Raw genomic sequence first — 23,723 nt, forward strand, 5'->3', positions numbered from 1 at the left:
TACACATGCAGCAGAGAGGGATAAACATAATCCCCAATTATAAGATATCATCTGTGCTTTATTTGGACGACTGAAAATAATCAGTACATACCAATGCGTCCCACTCCATTTGTCTTCCAGTCTCCGGCGATAAGGTGCCCGGGTAACGACGTCCTCACCACCAGGTGCTGCATGTCCCTCCAGGTCAGGTTCATGCTGAAACACCAAAAGCACGAGAGCAATTTAACCGCATTGACTTTCTGTCATGTAACAGATGAAGGTAATAATTTCGACATTATGCGCGTCATGAGTAAAGTCGGGTTTTGCTGACCTCAACAGCACAATAATGTAGCAGAGGAAATGTGAGGAGCTGAGGGACATGGAAAAGGTCAGGGGACGGCAGACACGACTGAAATGTAATCAATCCCGGCATATGCAGCGAGGACAAATGGGCATCTTTGAAAATAACACCCTGAGACACGAAGGAGACTGGGAGGTTTATTCCAAAGCATCATAACTAAGCAGCTACAGCGTTTTTCTAAACTAACTAAACACGCCTTGAACTTTTTCACATTTCACCATATAATAACCACATGTTTCATTGTATTTTACAGGGATTTTCTGTGACATGTCAACACCGAGTAGAGCATAATTGTGAAGTGGAAAAAAAAATATTGGTTTAGTTCTTTGAACTGAAAACCCTGCACGCTTTCATTTTTACTTCCTAATTACGGCACTACCTTGAGTTGGTCTGTCACATACAGTCCCATTAAATTACGTTAACAGTGTGAGGAACATAAAAATGTGAAAAGGTTCGAGGGGCAATGATATCACAGCACTCTAACTGATACCATAAAATATCAGAGTTAAAATGGTACTGCGTAACGTATTATGCTGAGAGGTCAAAGAACATGATAAACAGTAGCTGTAAAACCAAGGAGAACGGCGTTCATCCTTTCTCCAGAAGCAAGTTTCAAATGAGGTTTGGGACTGAGGGCCAAGGTCACCTTCCACAAAGTACCGGCTTTCATAAAAGCAAGACTTTTTTTYCCCTCTCATTTAGATATAATAAAGAGACATTCATTAGAACAGCCTCACAAGAACCAATGAAGAAAAACTCTCCAGCAGGTTGGAATAACAAAACGATGAATCACAGCGCTTACTAAGCTCAGAACCACAGATGACTGAAATAGAAGCAGAACTTTACCGTGGCGCATCTCCTCCTCCCTCCATCCACATCAGCATCCTTCCCTCACATCCTCTCATGAGTTATTAAYGTACAAGATCCCCGTAGATCCACTCAATGTGACATCAACCAAGAGCAGGGAGAGGGACGATAATAAAATTATAAAACAAGAGAAAGCCAAAAAACGTTCCGCCCATTGAACGATTCCATCTGCAGCAGTTCCAGTGTGGGCCCAGTCTGATAAAGCAGCCACGCTGTTATTACTGCAGCCTGTCAGGAAAGTGGTGCCTGCTGGGATGCATCAAATACTGCCTGATGACTGATAGTCAACGTGGTGAAAAYCCAAGTTCTGTCAGTTACTGGCCATTTCTCACGATATATCACAGCTGACAGCGCCGAGATAAGCCAGGGAGGCTGAGGAGGCTTACCTGTGCTGTAACGCTGCGCCGGATTGGATTTGACACCTGTCATCGCTAACGCAGACATGAGGGGAATTATGCAAAGTGGAGAGCAGCTGAGTGATAAGACAGACTCAAGACACGCAAGATACAAGTGCAGATAATGCGGATGACGGAGAACACGTTAGATGGCTCAGAGAAGCTCGGGACACCTGCAGTCCTGCGTGAGCGATAATGAGAGAGATTCCCGGGGATTTGACTCTTCACGAGCAGCCCTACAGGTATTTGAAAGTCGGTGTGGGCTGCAGCTGCTGATTTATCTCACTAATTAAGTGATTATCAAAAGCTTAATTTGCTGTGGAAAGAATTTCTGCTGGGAGTCAGTCCAGCGTTGACTCCCGGAGGTGTCTGTGAAGTCGCAGCTGTGAGCGCATGCCTCCCGTGGAGACAGGGTGGAGAATGGAGGTAAACCAACAATATTCCTGCACTTTAAAAGTCGAGCACGCTCAAAGATGCTTCACAGTACTGGCTTGACATTGTTTCCGTTTTCATCAGTCTGATTCTTCTGAAAATTTCTTAAAAGTTTCTTTAAATTGTGTATGTTAGCACTCAGTTATACACTCAGATCACTGTAGGGAAAACTCAGATGAAGATGATGTCATGGCTTCGAGATAGTGACTTGATTGTGATTAATCGGAGGCACAYCTGTGAATGTAATTTAAGGTATTGAGGGGGGGAGGATGGTGACCTTCACGAGTGGTTCATCCTTGAACCACTTCAAGGATGAATGCAGTGGTTACACATAAACATAAATATCTTGGTGGATGTTCAGCCATCATGTTGGTCAGGTTGATCAGTTCTGTGTCACAGAGATGAGAGAGTTTTGGGGGAATATATGCATGTGTCAACCCCCAGAACAATTGCAAAAGGCCTTTTGAAGATGTTTAAAACACGTTAATTGTTACAAAAAGTCTTGTTTCTCCTTATTTTGCAATAAGACAATTTGACCCTGTATGTACAATTTTAAGCCTGCATGGTCTAAAGAAATAAAAGTTGTGCCACAACTTCTTATTTTAAAAAATCTAAGTTTAATGCTGTATATATTAATTCCCCACTCTAAAGAGACCAGTTGAAATACATTATTAAAACCTTAAAGTTAAAATGCCATTTATGTCCCTGATGACTGCATGCAGACATCTGACAGATACTGTATGTTAAATTTAAAACAAAAAAAATATATAGATGGAGAAGCAGGCCGTGGCACTGCCATAAAAGTCATCTGTCATTCCAACTCACTTTGCCTCCAGAGCCAGAGCGATGATCCCAGCAGCTAGTGGAGCCGAGGCAGACGTCCCCGTGTGAGAGTCGGTGCATTTCTGCCTCAGGTCTGTGGTCACCTTAGAGAGAATAAGAACAGAGGGAAGTGCACATAAATACAGAAGGAGAGAGACAGAGCTAATGTGACACTTCACCATGAATTCACGGCGCGGAAAGCTGAGTGTTAGACAGAGGAGGGACAGAGATAATATGAGTTTTCCCTGCAGCTATCTAAGATGGAAGAAGAATGAGAGGGGGGAGGAGAGAGTGAGTCGGTAGGTTCAGTCTCAGGTTGGTGGACGCCTGCCAAGGGGTCACAGGCGGGACAGCGAATGTCAGCCAAGTCGGCCCCAGCCAGGTCTGTTGCTGGTGAGACGAAGGGTCTTAGTGCTCCACGCACGCTTCTGATCTTCCTGTCTGTCAGTACCAGGAAGCTAATGATGCCTGTCTGGGTCACAATGAGGACACACTGGTAATGACAAAGAGGCCGGAAGCAAAGACCGGCAGTGAAGGTTAGAGATGGAGGATCTGCTTGCAACTTTTGGCCTGACAGCTTGTGCCACTAATGACCATTATCAGCTGAAGACGTCTCCGTGTCAGAGGTGTAAACAAAACCGGTCAGGCATCTGAACAGGACAACTGTTCCACTTGGAGCTGGACCAAACATAGATAATCTGATAACTGAAAAAAATGTTTTCTCATTAAATGTATTTATTTAGTACATGGTGAAGCATTTTTTTTTATAAGACTTGGCAGAGGTTTTCTTTTATTATTATTATTATTTTTGTTTTATGATAGTAGAAAGTGGTTAGAAGGGACATAGGGGATAAATAAAACTTGTTTTTGTGCAATTAAAAAATATAAATCACGTAGCTGTAAAAGCTGACATGATAAACAAAATTTAACTCATAAAACGAGGACAAAAAAAATATTAGTCATGTGGCCAAACATTTTAGCAGTCTGCAGTCAAGTTTTTCTAGCATGGGTGGCCTGTATTTATCAACTCTGTTTAGCTGCAGTGACTCTTCTAAACATAAAAGGATTCTCACAGAATGACGCTGCCACTACCATGTCTCATGTTTGGGGGATGGTGTGCTCAGAGTAACAGTTTTAGTTTTCTGCAACACAAGTCGCAAGTGTGTAGCCTGTAGGCAAAACAAACAAACTCAAACAAAAAAATCAGCTGTAGTTTCTTCTGGCCAGAGCATCTTCTCCTTCATGGATTTCACATATGAGAATGATATGTAAAAAAAAAACTTGTACCACATAAAAAATGCATGTGGTACGCACAAGTTTTCACTTGCAATTTTGATGATAAACTGAAGAGTCCTATGAAACGCTTAAAGAATGGGACATTTTTTTATAACCTAGCGAAGCATTAAGTTAATCCACAACTTCATCCCTACACTGCTGTGTCTTGGTTTTATTATGCTGTTTGCTCACTAATGATCTCAACCAAGGCCTTCATACAACATCCGTATTTATGTTGAGATTAAATTAAACACAGGTAGACTTAAATTACTAATCTCCATGAGGCATTTGGATTTTATTTACTGATATTTGAGTAATGTAAAGAATAAACACAGACTTCTCAGATTCTTTTATGAAAACTGTTTTGGGAACCACATAAATCGCCCTTCCACTTCACATCGTGCAAATACTTGGTGGTGGTCGGCAAGGTGCCATTTTCATATGATACTGGCATTTACAACTGATTTTGATGCAACAAACAAGCCTGAAGTAAAATTGTGAAGATTGAGAGTTTTTTTTGTGTGACCGGTTTATCATAAAAAAAAAACTGTACAGCAGAAACAGCCTCAGTTTCAGGGTCTGTATATTGACTAAATATTTTCAGCCTCTACAGGCACACGTGGCCATAAAAGCTCTGTGATTCTGACTAATTTAATTATGCAAACAAAAGCCAGGGGACTTTCTTAAAATAACATCATTACGATGATTATGATTAAGCTTTTTTTTTTTTTAACACAATGTCGTTAAGATTTTTTTTAAGCATCTATGTGGTAATTTGGGGTGTCGTGGTTGTGCAATAATCATCACACTTAATAGCAAAAGCGTTTCTCTTTGTTCAGCTTTGCCCGAGCATGTGTCAGTGCCCTCTATGTTGTTCAGCTTTCAACCCCGATCCCAAGGCATGAGTGTTAAGGCTAATTGGACAACCTAAACTGCCTTACAGTGTGAGAGAGGGTGCATGGTTCTGTCCTTGTGTCTTTGTGAGAGAGGAAACAATCAGTGATTTTCTGACGTACTAGAAGAAGGTGTAATTAAATTTTTTTCCCCTTTTCTTATGAAATAACAGGTCACTAAATCCCAACCCCAAATGATCCAAAGGTCATGCTGGTATTGCCGTGAGAGCCCCCATTGCTACTGAGGCAATCACACCTATGTGTCACTGGGATTGTAAATACCAGTGTTAGACAAAGAGACGTGGCATGAAATAACTTTCAGAACAAACACCAGCAGCCTCACAGTTGCAAAAATCAAGTCAGTGCTGCTTCACCTCTAGAAAACAAGTTTAATTTCACCTGTTTTGATGAAGTACATTTGTTTGCCTGCAGCGGCCCTTTGGTGTATTTTGGATAAAAAAAAAAAGGGGAAGATTCATAGCTGTTTCATGTTATTCTGATCCCTGGAGGCAAGCCTTTCATCAGCTGAAAAGCAGCTTGAAAGAAGCGTGTGACATTTTCAGGGTTTGTCCGCTCTCCTTGTTGGATGTTGCGCATCAGACGCTCTGATTTCTGACAGCTTGATGCTTATTTACAACATGACAGACAAAAGCTTAATGTGAAAATACGCTTCAAAAAACTTCAATTTATGATGCGTCTGTGTCAGTGTTTGGTGAGCAGACAGTTTTTTTATTTTTTAGACTGGCAACACAACAGGTAATGCGTAGACAATTTTAAGGAGCAGAGGTGTGCTTGCACTCACTATCTGTTTCTCCCCTGGATTCCCAGAGCTAAAGGTCGTAGCCAGGGTGGAGGAGCAGGGTTCACTGTACCACGGCACGTTGCCTGACTCTGTGGTGCTGCTGATGGACAGCGTGTAAATGCTGTTGGTGTAGCCGTCACAGTTGCAGCTGTCCTGTTCGCGGCCACCATTGCCTGAAGCCCAGACGAAGATGGAGCCCAGTCCACCGCGTCCCTGCGGCAGAAAAACACAAAAGAAAACCTTAATATAGATGAAACCCAGCAAACAGAAAGAAACTAACAAGGGCTCGCTGAGGTGTGGAAAGCTGCCTTTGACAAAGACGTTTGTCTGTCTAAACGGCGTATCTGAGCTTTCTTTAAACGCTGGAGGTGCAGATCCATGTTAAAAATTTCAGATAGCAAACATGGCGATTGTAATTGCGACACGAGCTCAAGCTGATTGTGATTGCGAATGCATGACAGCATAATTTCTACCGAAGCATTGTGCAGTTTTAAGATACACATACAGTAAAGCCCAAGTTCCTCTGGCAGATTTCAAAATAATCAGTGAAAATCATGAAAATTACATAAATGAAACAATTATATATATATATATATATATATATATTAATCAGCCTGCTTGTTTCCACTGGTATTTCTTTGTTGATGAGCTCAAATTATTGGAGGTTGGAAGACCTGCTTATCATCACCCTAATGTTTAACCCTCTGCACAGATTCTCCGTCAGATTCAAGTTTGGATTCTGCCTAGGACGCTTCAAAAGGACACAAAGAAATATGTTAGTAAAACCAAGTGATTACGTAAAACCTAAATATGCCAGTGGAATGAATATTTTTGTGCTTTTCCATATCTATAGTTTTCATCAGCAGACTCGGAGACGGTAATGATGTATCAAAAAGAAATTTGACTTTCAAGCATTTTTTGAACAAAGACCATTACTTATCTTTCTTAGCAATCTTAGCAATACCACGATTAAATGGGTTTATTTGTTCCAAGACATGCACCACCTTGCTCCACCTTGCTTTATGCACTTGTCTCCATGGGATTAATTTAAGATTTGTGACATGGTTGATTTACTTATTATGAAACACAAATGACATTGAACTGCAGACAGTTGTGTGTCTCTATTTTATTCACTTCGTCTCCAGTTGGTTTTCCTTGCTTACCTCGAAGGCAGAAGTCTGCCTGCTCACCTCTTTCACTGCTGACCTTTTGCACCTCAAAATATTGCTGATTGTTACCGGAGACCAGTTGTTGCTGGGTGTCCCTGAGGCACGAATGGAGACGAAAACATTGCATATCGGGGCACCAGATGTCAGGGCTGCACAACTCGGAAACAGCCTTAGGGCTGGAGAGTGACCCCAGTGTCCCTTTGCTGAAGTTAATGCTCATTTTCCAAAAGATTTTGATTAGTTCAATAATATTTGCTGTCAGATTTGATTCTAAATATATATCAGGCTAAATAGTACAGTTTCTACCTGTGTGGCTACAAAATTATATATAAAAAAAACTTTGTCTTTTATTATGTGTTTCATCCTTTTCTAAAAAAAAAAATTTATTCAATAATGCAACTATACTGAATCTTTTATTGTGTGAAAACAGGAATGCAGGTAGACAAATATTCACAAGAATGACCTGTAACTAAAAAAAGCATCTCTTTTTTATTTGTCTGAGTTGACAAACAAAAATAGCACACAAATAGGAGGTGGACTACTTTCACTTTTACCAAATAAAAATATAAAGAGTTAGCTCTTCATGTGTTTTCAGCCACCTATGTTCTAGTACAATTAAATAAAATCCAGCATATCTTATTTACTGATCAAAAATTGAGGGTGGTAGCCAAGAATCCCATCCTAACTCGAGAGAAAATGCACAGATTCACAACTCAGGTGGGAAAATCTGTTGACAGGACAACCACCAGACATTAACTCAGGTAACATGGCCTTCATGGAAGACTTGCAAGATGCGTACTGTTGTTGAGAAAGAAAGCCGGAGCTACAACTGGTTTAGATGAAACCGATCTGTTAGAATGGCCTAAGCAAAGTGGGCACCTAAACTTATCTGAGAGACTGTGGCAGGGCTTGAAAATGTATCCTGTAGGCACTCTCTATTCGATATGCCTGAACTTGAATGGGCAAATATTTCATTCCCTTTATGTGCAAAGCTGGATGAAGCAAACTATTAAAGACTTTCAGGTGTAATGGCACTGAAAGTAGTAGGATAGGATTTCTGAATATGACATGCCCTTCAGAATTTCATTGTCAAGAAATTAGAAAACGTCTACTTTATATAGAATAATGTGGAGGTTTGAATTTGTCTGTGAAATGATATCTCATTAAAATACACAGAGGCTTGAGGTTTTAATGTAACAAAATGCAAAAAGTTCAAGGAATACGACTACTTATGCAAGGCAGAGTAATACTATCTCCAGGAGCGATCATAATCAACAACCAAAAAAAAAAAAAAAACAGAAAAAAAAAGGATTCACACTAAGCAGGGAGAAAAAATGCAGTTGTCAGTGGGTACGCTTGTCTAGTTACCAAAGATTTACTTCCTTATCAGTGCTGCTATGATGCTGTTTTCTCTGGCACATTTAATCAGTGAAATGTTAAGCTCATAAGTCTACAAAGGGACCTTAATTGGACCCGAAGACAGATTTTAAATGAGCTGGTACAAGCTTTTTTTTTTTTTTTTTTTTTTATATAAGGATGATCCATTTAATTTTCTTAATTGATTCCTACACCCCCCCATCTCACAAATGATCTCTCTTTAGAAGATGGGATGGATGAGCTTTTGCTGAGTGTTGGATGCAGCCTCCAACGAAYGGGATGGTCACACCAGACTGTACAAACACTCCTAAACCGTCCAGCTCAATTTATGACCCGGCGCCGCCTTTTGCTGCGGTTTACAGATACCCAGACGRGAACACTTTAGCGCCAGCCGTTATCTCGCTGCCAGGAGAACACACACTGAACCAGAGGGCTCCTGTTGTTTTCCTGTCAGGTAATTTATCTCCACTAACACGCCATAATATGTGGAGCCGCACACATTTGGGGATGTGAACTATGAGTCATGCGTCGCCACGGAAAATTTGCAGTTTCTTTCATTTGCATGACAATTATCGGTGCCTTTGAATCTCACTCCTTCATCAGCTTTGTTTCTGTTTTCTCCCATCTCATCTTTCTCATTTAGCTGATTTGCTAATGGTCTTTGATGTTGTGAGCTTGACACATGAGGAATGATGACATTAGACTTGGGTAATAGACTCAAACTCTTTCGTATCTAATTCTGCTGGAGCCTATGAAGTCGATGAGAAATGAACAAATTCCCCTTGAGTTTGTCCGCCATATTTCGTATGTAAAATAAAAATTACCTTAATATTTCTGAAAATAAAACTTTATGACAACTCTCTTGCTAAGGAGAGAGTTTCTATATGTCTGGATTTAATTAATAAAGTGTCTTTCAATGGTATTCATTTCCTCTGAACTTTTCCTCATTTTGTAATGTGTAACATACCAATACACCAATGTAATAGACCATAGCAAAGTGCTACATCATTTTGTCATTTTGAAGACAAGGGGAAATTGCACAGAAGTTTTGGAACAATTTTTGCAAGTCTTAAAAGTGCGGCATGCACTATTCCAGTAGTAAAAAAAGGTGGTGTCTTCACGTAAATGTTTATCTCCAGGGTCAAGGAAACTGTTCCGAGTCAATTGAAAGACTGATGGAACTAAATGTAGGGCAATAATTTAGACTGGAGTGGGGTTCCAATAATGAACTAGGTTTAATCAAAGCGTATCAGGTGATAGGATAGCCTAGTCAAATTCCAAACCTCAATCCTACAGAAATGGCACAAACATGACAAACCAAATGACCTTAAAAACATTATACCTACAACTACTTTTCTTCGGCAGATAACCTAAGTTACCGATATATGTTGCAAAAAAGAATCAACAGAAAAGTTACTCTGAAGATGTGCACAGATAGTAGAGACAAACCCCAAAAGACTGGAACCTGGAATTGCAACAAAACTGCAACTTCGATGAATTCAAAGGGTTCCCACACCTTTCAGATTTTTATTTGTAAAAATCCCTACTTTCGTTTCCTTTCCCTGCCTTTATCTGTTGTTTTGTGTGGGTCCATCATAAAAAAAAGAATCAGAATACAATACAATACGGCTGCAATGTGTAAAAATGTGAAAAATTCAAGGGGATTAAAACTCTTGCAAGGCTCTACATATGTGCAACATAAACTGTTAGCTTTGGTGCTGTGGTGAACTGTTTTAAATAATGTTATTTTTCTTCTACTTCAACAACTGAAATCATATTTGCTGCTTACAACAACTATTTATGCAAACAAATACTCAACAACCTCTAAGCACTCACCTTAATAATTAATCTCTGCAGAGAGCAAATTCAGAAGGAAACAGCTTGAACTACAGATTAATAATTGAGTTTTACACAAGACTGTTGTTGGTGTGAACAAATAGATCTTATTTTTACACCATGAGGTATATAAAAAAGCGACCCAATGTGAGCAATGACATTTGTCTGTTTGACCATGTTTRTTATGAAAGAGAGCACATGCGTTGCCAAGACAAGACAGGTGAGAAACCCTGTTAAAAATGAATAACAACAGAATGCAGTGATCTGTAAACGAATCAGGTTCCTGAAATATGATGAAACATCTGTGGAGGTTTCAACTGCAGAAGCTTATTTATAATAATTAAAATTTTATGTGTGAATTCATCCTGAGCCTCCCAGACCATGTTTACTGCTGTGTTGCATCACCTCCCGTTTTAACAGCCCCGCACTATGTCTTTGGAAACTAAGAAGATCAATTGATGTATGTCRCCTCCCTCTGCTGTTCGCTGCTATCCTCGCTTCCCAACTGTGAGTAATTTTGTATTTCACTATGCAAATGGAGCTGCTTAAAGGGGTGTTAGGCACTGATTCTTGGATGTGCTTGCCCTGTATGACGGSTCCCTCCCTTCGGCTCGTCTTTAGTCRAGCYGAAGGGACTCRACTAAAGWCTAAAGACTGGACTGCAGTGTTGGCCCTAAAGTTCAAGCCAGGATGCCAGCTAACCATCTTACCTGCTGTTCATGCACAGCCAAGCTTGTCAATCAGGGGTTGCGGTGATTAATGTGAGCGGCTTGCTGACTTAACTGTATCTTGTGTTCATAACTTCTCTTTTCTTTGTTGTGTAGGATTAGGGCCTTATGATACAACTATTCCCCATGTAAGACTTAATTACCTCTTGCTTTCAATTTGTTTAAGTAGTCTAGAGAAGTGGCAGACATTATTGTTCTTGGAAGCAGGGGACGCAATTATAACAAGRTCTACACTTTCTACCCCTCGCTGTTACTTTGTTGTTCTCTATAAAGGCCAGAAGTTGAAGGGTGATAACTGCTCCTTTATGTGGATTWGGAAAGATGAATATATATTTTTTCTTTTTTACCTCAAGTTATGTCGCTTTTTAGCTSTACTTACTTGATGAGTCAAGTAMTCTTTCATGGTACTTTATTTTTTGTTGTAATGTAGCCATTTGGATATCTAATCCACAACAGATTTCTCCACTATAAAGTTTCATATTTTTACAAACACAAATTTCTAGAGGCCATTGGTGTGTGTATATATATATATATATATATACACACACACAAAGGCTTAAAATTAACTCTGTAGGGATCAAGCTGGACAGGTGGCTAGATGGAGGAGCTGTCAGGAATATCGACAGACAAATCAATCAATCAATCAATCAATCAATCAATCAATCAATCAATCAATCAATCAATCAATCAATCAATCAATCAATCAATCAATCAATCTCATTTCAGCAACGAGGCAGTTCAAAGTGCTTTACAACATAAAAACAGATGACGTCTAAAAATTTGGTACCTGTTTTCTTTCTAAATAAACACTTGTCACCATCTGGTTTCTATCATCCCTGCAATTAATATTTACATATATAAAATACAGGTTTTACATGGACACAGCAGGTTGTTTGGTTGGTTACTGAAGAAAAACAACAACAACAACAACAAAAAACAGGCAGTTTTGCGTGAATAAATTCAAGATCTGGCAGACGTAGAAAACGCTGTCATTATGGCAACGAGGTGCATCGTTAATGCACAAAAGCACTTTGCAACCTATTTTTAGAACTGCAGACATTTCTCACGCACAGTCTGTAGTCTGGGACAGTTATTTTTCAGATCCAGCTTTCTTTTTTCATTCTTACTCAGTTCTAGTAAACAAATAAAATGAAAAACCACTTTTCCATTTTCTTTACGACAGCGCARGATGCCTGTATGAGCACATAAACAATGTTTTTCTTTATGWTTTTTTATGATATGCCCTCTCATCCTGTTTTGGGGYWGTAATATGAAGTTTTTAAGCATTTCAGCTAATTTGCAGTCTGGAACATTCATATATCTGTTCTCTTATACCATACCATACCATACCATACCATACCATACCATACCATACCATACCATACCATACCATACCATACCAACTTTATTTATAAAGCACTTTAAAACAACCACAGCTGATACAAAGTGCTGTACATTAAAATTATAAGCCAAAAGGTTTCAGTGTGCAGCAGCTTTTGATTGCACATAAGACAGCTTTTCATTGAAACTCTTCTAAAATTGTTGATCGTAAGCAACATTATAGGATTCCTGTTTCCTCTTATGGTAGCGCTTCAAGCTACCTGTATGGATGCAGTAATGATCCATACAGGATCATTACTGTATGGATCATTACTTACAGGAATCCAACATTATAGAAATCCTATAATGTTGGATTCCTATAATGTTGGAATCCAACATTATAGGATTCCTGTTTCCTCTTATGGTAGAGCTTCAAGCTACCTGTATGGATGCAGTAATGATCAGTGTTCACTGACACAGTTTTTCAGAAGTGTTCGTTAGACAATGCAGTGATTTCATCTTCAGAATAGTGTCAGAATCTGATGCAATGTTGCGCAAGAGCCAGAACTCTGGACCCAATTAATTCTCTGAATCTTTTATTGGAGAATAGTTTATATTTCTTGCCATTTTATGTTTCAGATATTCATCTTCATTTAGTAAATGAAACTCTTCAAACATCTATCACTTAAAAATTCAATCTGTGATAACCTAATTAAGTTACTTACCCATTTGTCGCAGAACTTCAAATTTATCTTGAGATGTTTTAACATCTGCAGCTTCAGCTTTATGTAAACTTTGTAGCTGGAATTAAATCTGAAATGTTTTAGATTTGTATAAATTCGCCTTACAGTTTCACAAGTTATGTTCAAACCAACCTTGGTTATGCCTTGAAGGAAAGCCTCCATTGCCAGTTTGGCAGGGCCATCCAGTGACTTGCCATCATCCTCCGGGCCCCAGCTGGCACTGTAGATGTGGATGTGCTGAGGGTTAAGGCTTAGGGAATGAGCCTCCACCACATCTGTCACTTCCCCATCCAACATACGAACTCCTGTGGAAAAAAAAAAGAAAGACTGAAAATGTCCTGCAGGTAAGGTGAAGTTTCTTAACATAGTTAAAAAAACTTCTACATAGTTAAGAAAAGGCACAAATCAAGTCTTATGCCAAGACATCCATGCAAAACCCTAAGGGATACTTTGACTAAGGATATTCTTCAGATGTCCCATCTTTTGGTTTCCAAAGTTGAGTGATATTACTTCATGGTCAGAGCTGGACATTTTTATTGGTGCATTTATTTCTTGGAGACTGGATAATTTCACCTGCCTTATAAAAACAGCCTTGGACAATTAGCAGGTTGCTCAAAATGCTGCTGTGATGTTTCTGACAAAGTCACCTATGCTTTCTCACGTCACATTGCTTTCTTTCCTGCTCTACTGGCTATACGTGCATTTCAGAGTACAGTATCACAAGATCTTGGTGCTTCCTTATAAATTTCTAATTTGACAAGCATTGGCATGCATCTCAGAAGCCTTACATCAGTGTGCAGCTAACATGTCACTGAGATATTTGTGATCAGGGTCTGCTGGTTACGTTACGGACAAGGCCGAGAACTAAAAGTGACATATAGCCCTTGCAGCAATAGTCCAAGGAGTTAAGTCCTGTTGAGTTTGAGAACTTTAGACCGTTTAGTTTTTCCAAAATTCTGCAAAAGTACACTATATTTCAAAATTGCTGAGCTTTTTATTATTTACTGATGTTCTATAGAATTTCAGGATATCTTTGCAGCTCATTCTGGCCGTAATAAAGCAAGAGAGAGCAARACATTCAGCAGATATCAGCAAGGTTACAACTTGCTTTGTTACATCCTCTTGATTTTTCAACATTTGTCATAAAACTTGCCAGGAAGTTGAAAATCTCAGAACCAAGATAAACAGCAACATTCTCCAAGAAAAAGATGCAGAACGTGCTGCCCCAGCATTGTTATGTATCCTAGCCGTGCTAATTGTTAACAAAAGATGGCTGAAAATGTCAACTCCATAATATTTTATTTATTTTGAGACATTAGTCAAACCTTGTTTTACAATAGCTACTTTCTCATAAATACAGTATGACTTTTCTTGTGCTTTGAAAACAAATAATTCATGAATGCTCATTGCAGGAAAGCTAAAATTAATATTTCAATGGTGTTCATATTTTTGTATATTCAAATTTTTAAAGAGGAATCTGAACTGTCTAAACACAGCCAGTGTAGGCTTTTCAAAAGTTTTAAATTGGACACAAAATTCTGGTCGCTGCATCTCTACCAACAACAGGAAACAAAAGAATCAAACCGCTGTGGTTTTAATGATTTACTGCACAAGGCCTTCTGCTCTGAGAAATACCAACAGAATTTTATCCTCAAACAACAATCCAGCTGTTAAACCAAGGACAGCTGTTTCGTCCTACTTAAAAAGAAGACACAGCGATACAGGAAGGATAAGCAGACAAATCTGACACACCGCTGACAAAAGAACCACATACAGAGAAACAAGCCGAATCTCCAACGGACCAACATGTCCACAGGGTAGCACTAAATGTCACTTTTCATCATACCTGAACACGTTCTGTGCCTTTGAAGTTCACAGCCTTAGATCACTCCTCTGAACATTAACAGCTGTAGAAAGCCATGAAATGCACCACCCTAAAATAAGGTCCATTACTGGCTTGGGGCCCATGGACATCAGAGGCAACATTATGAGTGATGACGTTCACATTAGTGTTTTTAGATAAAGTATGCTGGCGGAGAGGCAGACAAGGCAGTTATTACTCCGCAGGGGTGTAATGCGAGTTTGAACGCTAAAGAGTATGTAAGAAACATAAATGGGTGACATAACGCGCATTGTTTGCTTTGTGATGATTATGCAAGAGCGTTACCACAGAAGTAATGATGATTACTGTCGTAACAATTCCCTTCAACATCCTGCAGCTTTACAACGCCGTCTCCAGGCGCTGCTGTGCACATTCTCTGCAGCTACACCGAGTCACAGTTAGCAGGTAAGGGTGCAGCGAATGTGTGTGCGCGTGTGTGTATGTGTGTGCAAATGCAAGGCAAATAAGGACGGAAGGAAGGAAGGAGATGCAGAGTAAGTCAAGTAGGGTCAACTGCACAGTTTCTGGCCCAAATCACTTATCATCATTATTTTTTAAGGGCACACACACACACACACACACACACACACACACACACACATATTTGAGTACTTGGGCAAACTCAAATGCTTCTCTCACAGGTACACACTCAAACACACACCATAAGTGTCTGGGAGGAAATTGCGGTTGTTTATAAACAATTCACTGACCCTGTGACGTGAACAGATTCACTGAGGAGTAATTTATGAGATCAGGGCCAATCCGTGGTTCTGTCGGGAGATGAATGGTAATGAAGACAAAGAAGGGGAGTTATGAGTAACATCTGTGAGCGGGACTGCTCAGAGCCGCACGGGCTCCACTGAGTCTTGTTGGCTGCCATTTCGGCAGTGACAGATTGCTTCATGACAAAAGTTACTAAAAGCCTCCTTGGAATACTCCATCAAGTGTAAAAATGTTCAGGAAACAAAGCAAACAAAGATAAATGGTTAATTTGTGATTGACATATCATCTCTCTTAATACAGATTGTTCCATGCTGGCAGGTTTATTGCATTTTGAATAAGCGGCTGCGCCAAAAGTTTGAGCGGCTTCTCAGGCGGGTGATTTGCAGCCAGATGTCCCGCTGCATTGTAAATTCATTTTTCCTGGCATCAGCCACAATTTAAGACACACACTGATGTGTGAGGAACGCAGCTAAACTCTTTGAAAATTGAATTAACCTTTTATTTACTTACTAAAGAAAGCCATGACGTTTGATCCAAGGACTACAAATACAGAGTTGTTTTATTTATTTTTTTTTTGGTTGCCCGTAAAAGTTTAAGTTCACGAAAGTAACTTTATTTCAGACCAAGATAGTCTGAGTAAGTATAAAATGCAGTTTTCAAATTATGATTTTATTTTCTAGGGGATAAAAAGGCTAAGCTGGTTGTGCCCCTTTACCACAACAACTACCATCAAGCATTTACAATACCTGTCTTTAATATAACATCACTGGAGGAAATATTGGCCCTCTCTTGCAATTTTTTTTAAAATTCAGCCACACTAGAGGTCTTTGAGTAGGAACCTCTTGTTTAGGGTCACACCACAGCACCGTAATCAGATTTAGGTCCGACCTTTAATGAAGCCACTGTAAACCATCACTTTTTGAAGGAGTCTTGCTGGGGTGGCTTGGATCATTGTTCTGTTGCACGAAGAATGTGCAATGAAACTACCACCACCAAAATGTGCCATAATTATGATGTTCCTTTTCTGAAATGCCATGTCAGCTTTATGTCAAATGTGTGTGGCTATAAACTTTACACAAAAGAAAAAGTAATATTTTCTTGGAAATCACTGAGTTTGTATTGCCAATTCCACAATAAGCCTTTGTATTTTTTTTATTTATCTATTTTGCTCAGCAATGGTCTTGGAAGTCTCACGTGGGTGCTTGTGCTATTTTTTCTTGTTTCTTTCTTATTGTTGGACAGTGAACAATGATCTTAACTGAGACATGCCAGACTTCAGATGTTGGCATTGTTTGTTTGTTTGTTTTATTTTGGTACCTGGTGGATTGAATAACTGATGTGTTATTGGAATAATTTTAATAGCTCAGTCCTGAGAAGGCTCATCACAACCACATGTTTTCTCTTTTGTGCACCTTTCTCTGATATAAGAAAATAGTTTCTCATGTGGCAGTTTTGAGCTTAAAAAAATCCCCAAAAGCCTCAATTTGAGATGTGGGAGATTAATCTTAATCTTATTACCAATAACGTATAAAAAATATGTTTACATAAATGCAGTAAAAACAAACACCCCAAGTTTGGTGATCAACAAAAACCATCAGACAGACACTAYGGCAGAAACTCATTAGGCTGAGAATCGTATTTGCAGCATCGGTGAAGTCATGATCTATTTAGTCAACAAACAACTGCTGCATCTCATGATTCGCTGGGCCTCTCAGTGGTAATGGTTTAAGCAATATTCATTGCATCCCACTGCCTTGCTCTGAGGTGCAGTCACACTTCAACTGCTGAAAAATACAATCACCCAGTCAGTACTCGGCTCCCCATGGCGCATAAAGTCACATTAAAGATACCAGCTATAAACGCTACCACTGTGTCATTAATAAAACCTGAAGAGAGGGAGCTAACTGTGAAACTGTGCTTATACCTAAAGTGTTAGACACCAACCAAGAAATCACTATCTCTGTGAATTAATGTAAGCCTTAGTGTGCATCTCATTTTTAATTAAATTATAGAAACCTCATTTAATGTAATAATACACTTGTTACTTATGTTGATTAAATACAGTACTCACCATGCTTATTGGCAACCAGGGTGAAGGTGTGTAAAGAGGCTTAAAATATATTGCACAGTTATTGCATTGGGATAATGTCACGCTGTAAAAATGTGAAGAAAATAATGCCAGTGCATTTATTCAATAAGGATAAATATATGCTTATACCAGAGCTATATTTAACGGCCGGTGTAAGCCTTAATATAGCAATTCCTAAAATTTGTTGTATAAATCCACCGGATTTATACTGAGTAAATATTTGGGAGGCATTCCAGGAAAAAAACGTTTCCTGTCCGACATTGTGAATGTAAAAGAGATTTTAAAGCTCACTCTGTCTTACTCGGTTAAATAAAGTAGTAATAATGTAAACATAAGAGGGTTGTTAAATGCAACTGAAACCTCAACTGGAACTAGTGCTGGGCAATAAAAAAATCCCGATAAGATTTTGAAAAACAGAACATTTCAAAAACAATCATAACGGCGGGTTGTAAAATTCAGTGAGACAGATGATAGGAAGGACCTGTTAGGCCGTATCAAGATGGGGAAGAGATTGCCGATAGCATGAACTTTATTTGTTTTCATTACTTTCTGGCCTGCTCAAGTTTGTTTATACTTGAACAGTACTGCAAATGTAAGTTTACAAATGTAAGACAAGAAAGTTTCAATGTTAATCCATAATATGCTGCAATTCTTCAGCTCATTCACTGTTTAGTTTAAGACAGTTTCTGAAAATAAAACAAATCAGTTTTGATTTGATGAATGATTTATTACTTATCCTAACTTGTTTTAGGTTTGTACTTAAGCTGATTGCTTCTAAGAAACTAGAAGTGCAACTTGAATCTTTACCATGATAATTAACAAAATTGGTAAATATATATAAAAAAGTATTGTGATCATGTTGTATCCATAATATGCAGTATTTCTATAATCTGGAGGAGGAAGACCTGTAAAGCAGCACAAGTGGTTTACAAACATGCTGGCCAGACTAACCCTCAGACTTCGTAGAGGTTGAGTAGCTCACCCTCTACGAAGCTAAAATTTCAACATTATTTTTGAATGATTTTGCTATTTTGTTGCAAATTGTGAGTAACTGGACAAGAATCCTGCTGTGACAAACCAGACTCAGTGCATGCAACTCAGAGATGGCATAGGAGGGGTTAGTCTACATAATGAAGTACTGTGAAGTAATTTATTCAAAGTACAACTATTTGTTTTTCTTCTTCTAAATTAAGAATTGTTCTTACAGGGCTTCACTTTTATTCTGAAGACAGCCGCAGAAAAGAAAAAACAAGCCTGAACAAAAACACCACTGGATACATGGATAATTTAGCAACAACAACAGAAGAATGTTATAGGACCAGGATGGACTGTGTTACACAGATTTTAGTTTCAGACATTAACTACATATTCACTGGTGACCAACAAAGCMACTGCTCTGTCTTTCTAGACTGCCAAGGACAATCATAAAGAAGCCAGCACTTCTTTTTAGCACACTTTGGAAAAACTTTGTATTTTTGTTAAATTTTGCAATGGAGATTCATAATTATCACAGTCTGCTATTTTTTTTTATGATAATGACCTCTGTTTCAACTCCAAAATTTTTTAATAAAAATATAAATTTGCAACAACAGAAAAGGTGACGTTCTTTCTGACTTTGACAGACATAAAACAGGTAAAGCCCACAAGGCCTGATTTAGAGAGAATTTTATCATCATGTATTTTATTTTCCTTATTCCTGCTCATCTTTTACTGTTTGCATATTTGTGTGTTTCCATTTGCCACCTACCTAGGTGTGGATTCACTGAAATTCCCCCATGGAGGGACAAAAGGAGGTTGGTTATTTGCTATTGCATCGATTCTTTTCTTATAAATAATAGATTTTTTTACAGTGACAAACACTGCAGGTGGGTTTGGAGTAAAACAAAGGATAAGTCATGCCCACCATTAAGCATGGTGAAGGATGGGAGATGTGCCGGGAAAATCTTTCTGAGAAAGAGTGTGGGAACCACAGACATGAATACATAGATGCCTCATTGAACACTAATTCCTACATTAAGTCGCTGCCATCTTGGATGTGGCAGTGGAGTGATTGGAGGTCCCTAATTCATGTGCTGTGTGGACTTGTTTTTTCTGAATATGAAGGAATCATGGATGTATTTTATATTACTCTATTAGATAATTTGTCTTGTATCCTTGGCTTTAACCTGTGTGTATGATATACTACTGAAATAAAAAAAAAAACTTGTTAAGTGTGACTAATGTTATGTTAAAATGAATTGCTCTCACTCACCTCCAATTTTTGCATTAAAGGCCACACCTGCACCACATATTCCGTTGTTGGCTATTGCTGCAACTTCGCCTGCACAACGAGTCCCATGTCTGTAAAAGGAAAAAGGAGATTTCCATGAAGGAAGACAATAAAAAAAMCCCCCAAAAACTYTCATATATTACTGCTAGATACAGTTCGCAACAAAGGATCTTTTTAAATYCCTGAACTGTGCAAAGCCTTTCAAAAAAAGTGCAAAAAGGAAAACTTTGCTAGAGATTAAAGACAAACACTGACCCATGGGTTCTTTTGTAGCTCCAGAGCTTTTGTTATTTTAGCAATAACAGCACAAAGAGCTTCGACTTTTATGAAGAACATCACAAATAATTTGAAGCATAAAGGCAGAAAGATTTTTTTTCTTTATCCAAGACAAAGAAGACAACAAGAAAGAGTCTTAATGTACTGCTGCACAGCATTAAACTTAAAGCTTGCACTGAAGTTGCACTGCATGCAATATCCTCCAATAGGGAACATAGCACCATCATATGCAAATAAAAAAATTCAGCAGCATATTTTTCTTCAATCAAATTGCAACATAATATTTCTCATTGCTTAATGAGTTGCAGAAGTGGTATGTACTATAATCTTGCTCTGCTGTATTTTCAAACACTTTTGTTGCTTTAACAGCTTAAGTTTTTACAGAGTTGATCTGCACATGCTAACTTTTGGTTCAACATGTGGCGACAAGTGAGCAGAAGAAATGGGTGAATAACACCAAAGGAGTTGTCAAAAAATGCAATAACTGTGAATAATGGATTTTAAATTTGAGTGACATACTTTCAAACAAAGTTTCAACTGTGCCAACTCGTTTAAAACCTGTGGGATGCAATTTTATTGGTGACTGGTTACTTTATGAGAGAAATAAAAAATKTGAGATCTACCGTAAGCACTTGTCAAACATCTCAAACATAAAATATTTAGAAGTCTTCTGTTAAACACAAGCAGTTCAGGGAGTTTGTCTTTCAATTTAGAGAAGAAAATATAGGAAATCGTTTTCTCCATCATGAGGGTTTATGGAGGAATCCTCTTCCTATCAAAAAGAACATTGGGYAAACACACAAAGAGCTGTCAAAAACTACCTAGCGTCTTGGCAGAAACTGGCCACAGGCCATCCAAAATGAAATATTTAGTACTGGTGAACTTGAATTATTCACAGACCTTCATTAAATCGTTCAACCATGAGCAGAAGAGATCAGGCAGGTTTCCAGGAAAGAATCCTCTAGCTGTCAGATTCGCCAACAGTTCACAAACAAAACAACAGCAACACTGCCTTTTGCTGAAAGCTGTGATAAGTTTACGTCTTTAAGATGTTTTCAGTGGGATAAAAGTGACAGTATCTGATTAAAAAGAGGGTGTCWCGTCCTTTTAACCAAGATGTGCTCTGCRAATGTTATTTCAACAAAGCTAATTACATTAACAGTACATTTTTAGACGAGCCAAGAAAATTACCTACATATTAGATGAGCCAAAGAACATCACCTCGCCTTTTGTTCTGCCAACCTCCCTGATGATAAGGCAGAGGACAAAGTCTTTTCTCAGGGTCGGCGCCCAGCTACACCTCCAGCTGGAATCCTGATTAGACTGTACGGCTCGGTGATGTATAATGAACTTCCGAACTCAAAAACCTTTAAGCACAGAATTTATTGCTTCATTCTACCGCTCGGTTTTTGTTGAAAACCCAGGGAAAAAAAATGTGTGGAAGAAGTAAAATCTTTCTGCACTATAATTTAAAATGTCATCTGAGCTGTCAATAAGCGGAGGCGTTAAAAGTGACTTTAAAAACAAGCAATCAACGTGGATGACAAGGCTTGTTTGCTACTGACAGATATGGCCCTACTCAATGAACTCTGGACATATGACAGAGTGTAATACATCACGGATGCAATTAGAAGCTGATTATTCTCAACCAGAGGTTAAACGTTTCACTATAAGCTATTTCATACTGCATTAATATCAGCACTTGATGGAGAGGTGACATCTAAACTGAGAACAATCTTTGTTCCCATGGGTGAAATATATTAGATGGTGAGGACAGTTAACGAGAAGCGAGCAAATGAGCAAATGTTTTCGATGAGCGGAAAAAAAAAAGAATGTGGCGAAACAGTCTTCAGAACAGGTCTTTTTAGGTCAGGGCATATCTGTGTATATGGGAAGTGGCAATCAGAGGTTTCAGAAGGTACCCGCCTTCTTCCTGTTTAATCAGAGACAGTGACGTGCCTACTCACCGGATTTAGACCCAGGGTGGTGGGCCTGATAAATGTCTAGAGTCCTTACAAACTCATCTTCAAAAATAGGACGTGTTAGTATGTGCAGAGATGTGCGTGGTGGGCGGCGAATTATGCATTTCTACAATTTTAGATTTCTACAACTTTTTTTCCTCTACAGAATAAACATGAGCAGGAAAACCTTGTCAGCGGTGGAGTTTATTGATAAAGAAATTTCTTAACAGAATTTTAATCTGCTGTCACATTTTTTTCTGGCCTGGTTGCATATGTTATTTGTTTACTTACAATTTAAATGAAAGTCAAGTCAAATAAAAATTCTCAACAGGGATGAAGCATGTACTCAATAAGTAGAAGGTTTTTTTTTTCATTTTTTAAAAGGAAAAAGAAATTCTAATTTCTCATCAACCTGTGCAATACAATAATAATAATGTAATYAACATAATGACAYGATSCAGCCATTGTAACATCTATGTGATTTTATAGCAGTAGACTGTTTAAAGTAATTTGGGAATTCTGCAGAATTTGATGCATTCCAGAATTTTGCTGGAGAGTTATTTACTTACTGCTTCATATTTTTGTATGTCACTGGGACCCAATATGCAGTATCATATTGGGGCTAATAGATTTTATTCTTCTATTAAGCATGTGTGCACTAAAAACAAGCAGTGTAATGCTGCTCAACATTGGTTTTTGCATTTATGCAGAGGTGSAGTTTCTATTTATACATTTGCTGTTTGAAAAAAAGGAACACGATTTTCTATGTTTCATGTGCAGCATGATTGATTTACTTGCAGCTTAAGAATACAAAATGAGTGTAAAAAAACAGCTCTGATTTAAAAAAATCTCACACTGTTTAGCTATTATTTAGCAAAGGCCAGAGTGCCCCGAGCTTTCAGTGATGGCCAAAATAATAGATACTCATGTACTGTGACCAGCCAGATGGCTTGTGAATTAGCATTTTCTATTCAGCAGCTCTACAAAGATCTGTACTACAACACATTTAATCTTTTTAAGAAATTATCTTTAAATCTTTCAAACCAATTCAATAAACAATGTTGGGGATTTGACAYACAAATGACTCAACCTCATCTGAATCAAAACATGTGGTTTTTCAACATTTCAAACACTAGAAATAGCACCTTTCATTGCCTTTCCAAAACGCTTGGACATGTCTTAAAATCTCATGAATTAAGGATCAAAACTAAGAGACCATATGCAGTTAAGCACAAAAATATTATTGAGATTTTCAGATTTTTTTCCCCCATTTAATTTAAAACTTTAATTCTGATAGGAAATGAGGCAGGCATTTCTGTTCCATTTATTTTCTATGAAAAGCTGAGTATTATTTACATCCTCCTCAATAATCAGCATAAAAAACCTTTATTGGGATTACACAAATCAAGCCCTTCTAATATTTACTAGTTTCCCATGTTTCCATCAGTATTTTCATGATCAATTCATGGTCCCTCTGCACCGTATCGGGCTATCCCAGAATGCTGAGACCTTCACTGTTTAGCA

General features: G+C 38.4%; 1 protein-coding gene across 2 annotated transcripts in view; it reads right to left on the reverse strand.

Moving 5' to 3' along the window:
- Positions 1-23,723, reverse strand: part of furinb (furin (paired basic amino acid cleaving enzyme) b) — a 122,132-nt gene that overhangs the window by 13,213 nt on the left and 85,196 nt on the right. For both annotated transcript variants that reach the window (XM_008411497.2, XM_008411496.2), the window contains exons 7-11: positions 19,945-20,033; positions 13,132-13,304; positions 5,827-6,039; positions 2,860-2,960; positions 92-195 (exon numbers count right to left, since the gene is read on the reverse strand). In XM_008411497.2, the coding sequence (XP_008409719.1) occupies positions 92-195; positions 2,860-2,960; positions 5,827-6,039; positions 13,132-13,304; positions 19,945-20,033 (680 nt within the window). The remainder of the gene's footprint in view (positions 1-91; positions 196-2,859; positions 2,961-5,826; positions 6,040-13,131; positions 13,305-19,944; positions 20,034-23,723) is intronic.

This window comes from Poecilia reticulata, linkage group LG6 (genome assembly GCF_000633615.1).
Source record: "Poecilia reticulata strain Guanapo linkage group LG6, Guppy_female_1.0+MT, whole genome shotgun sequence".
Classification (NCBI taxonomy): Eukaryota; Metazoa; Chordata; class Actinopteri; order Cyprinodontiformes; family Poeciliidae; genus Poecilia; species Poecilia reticulata.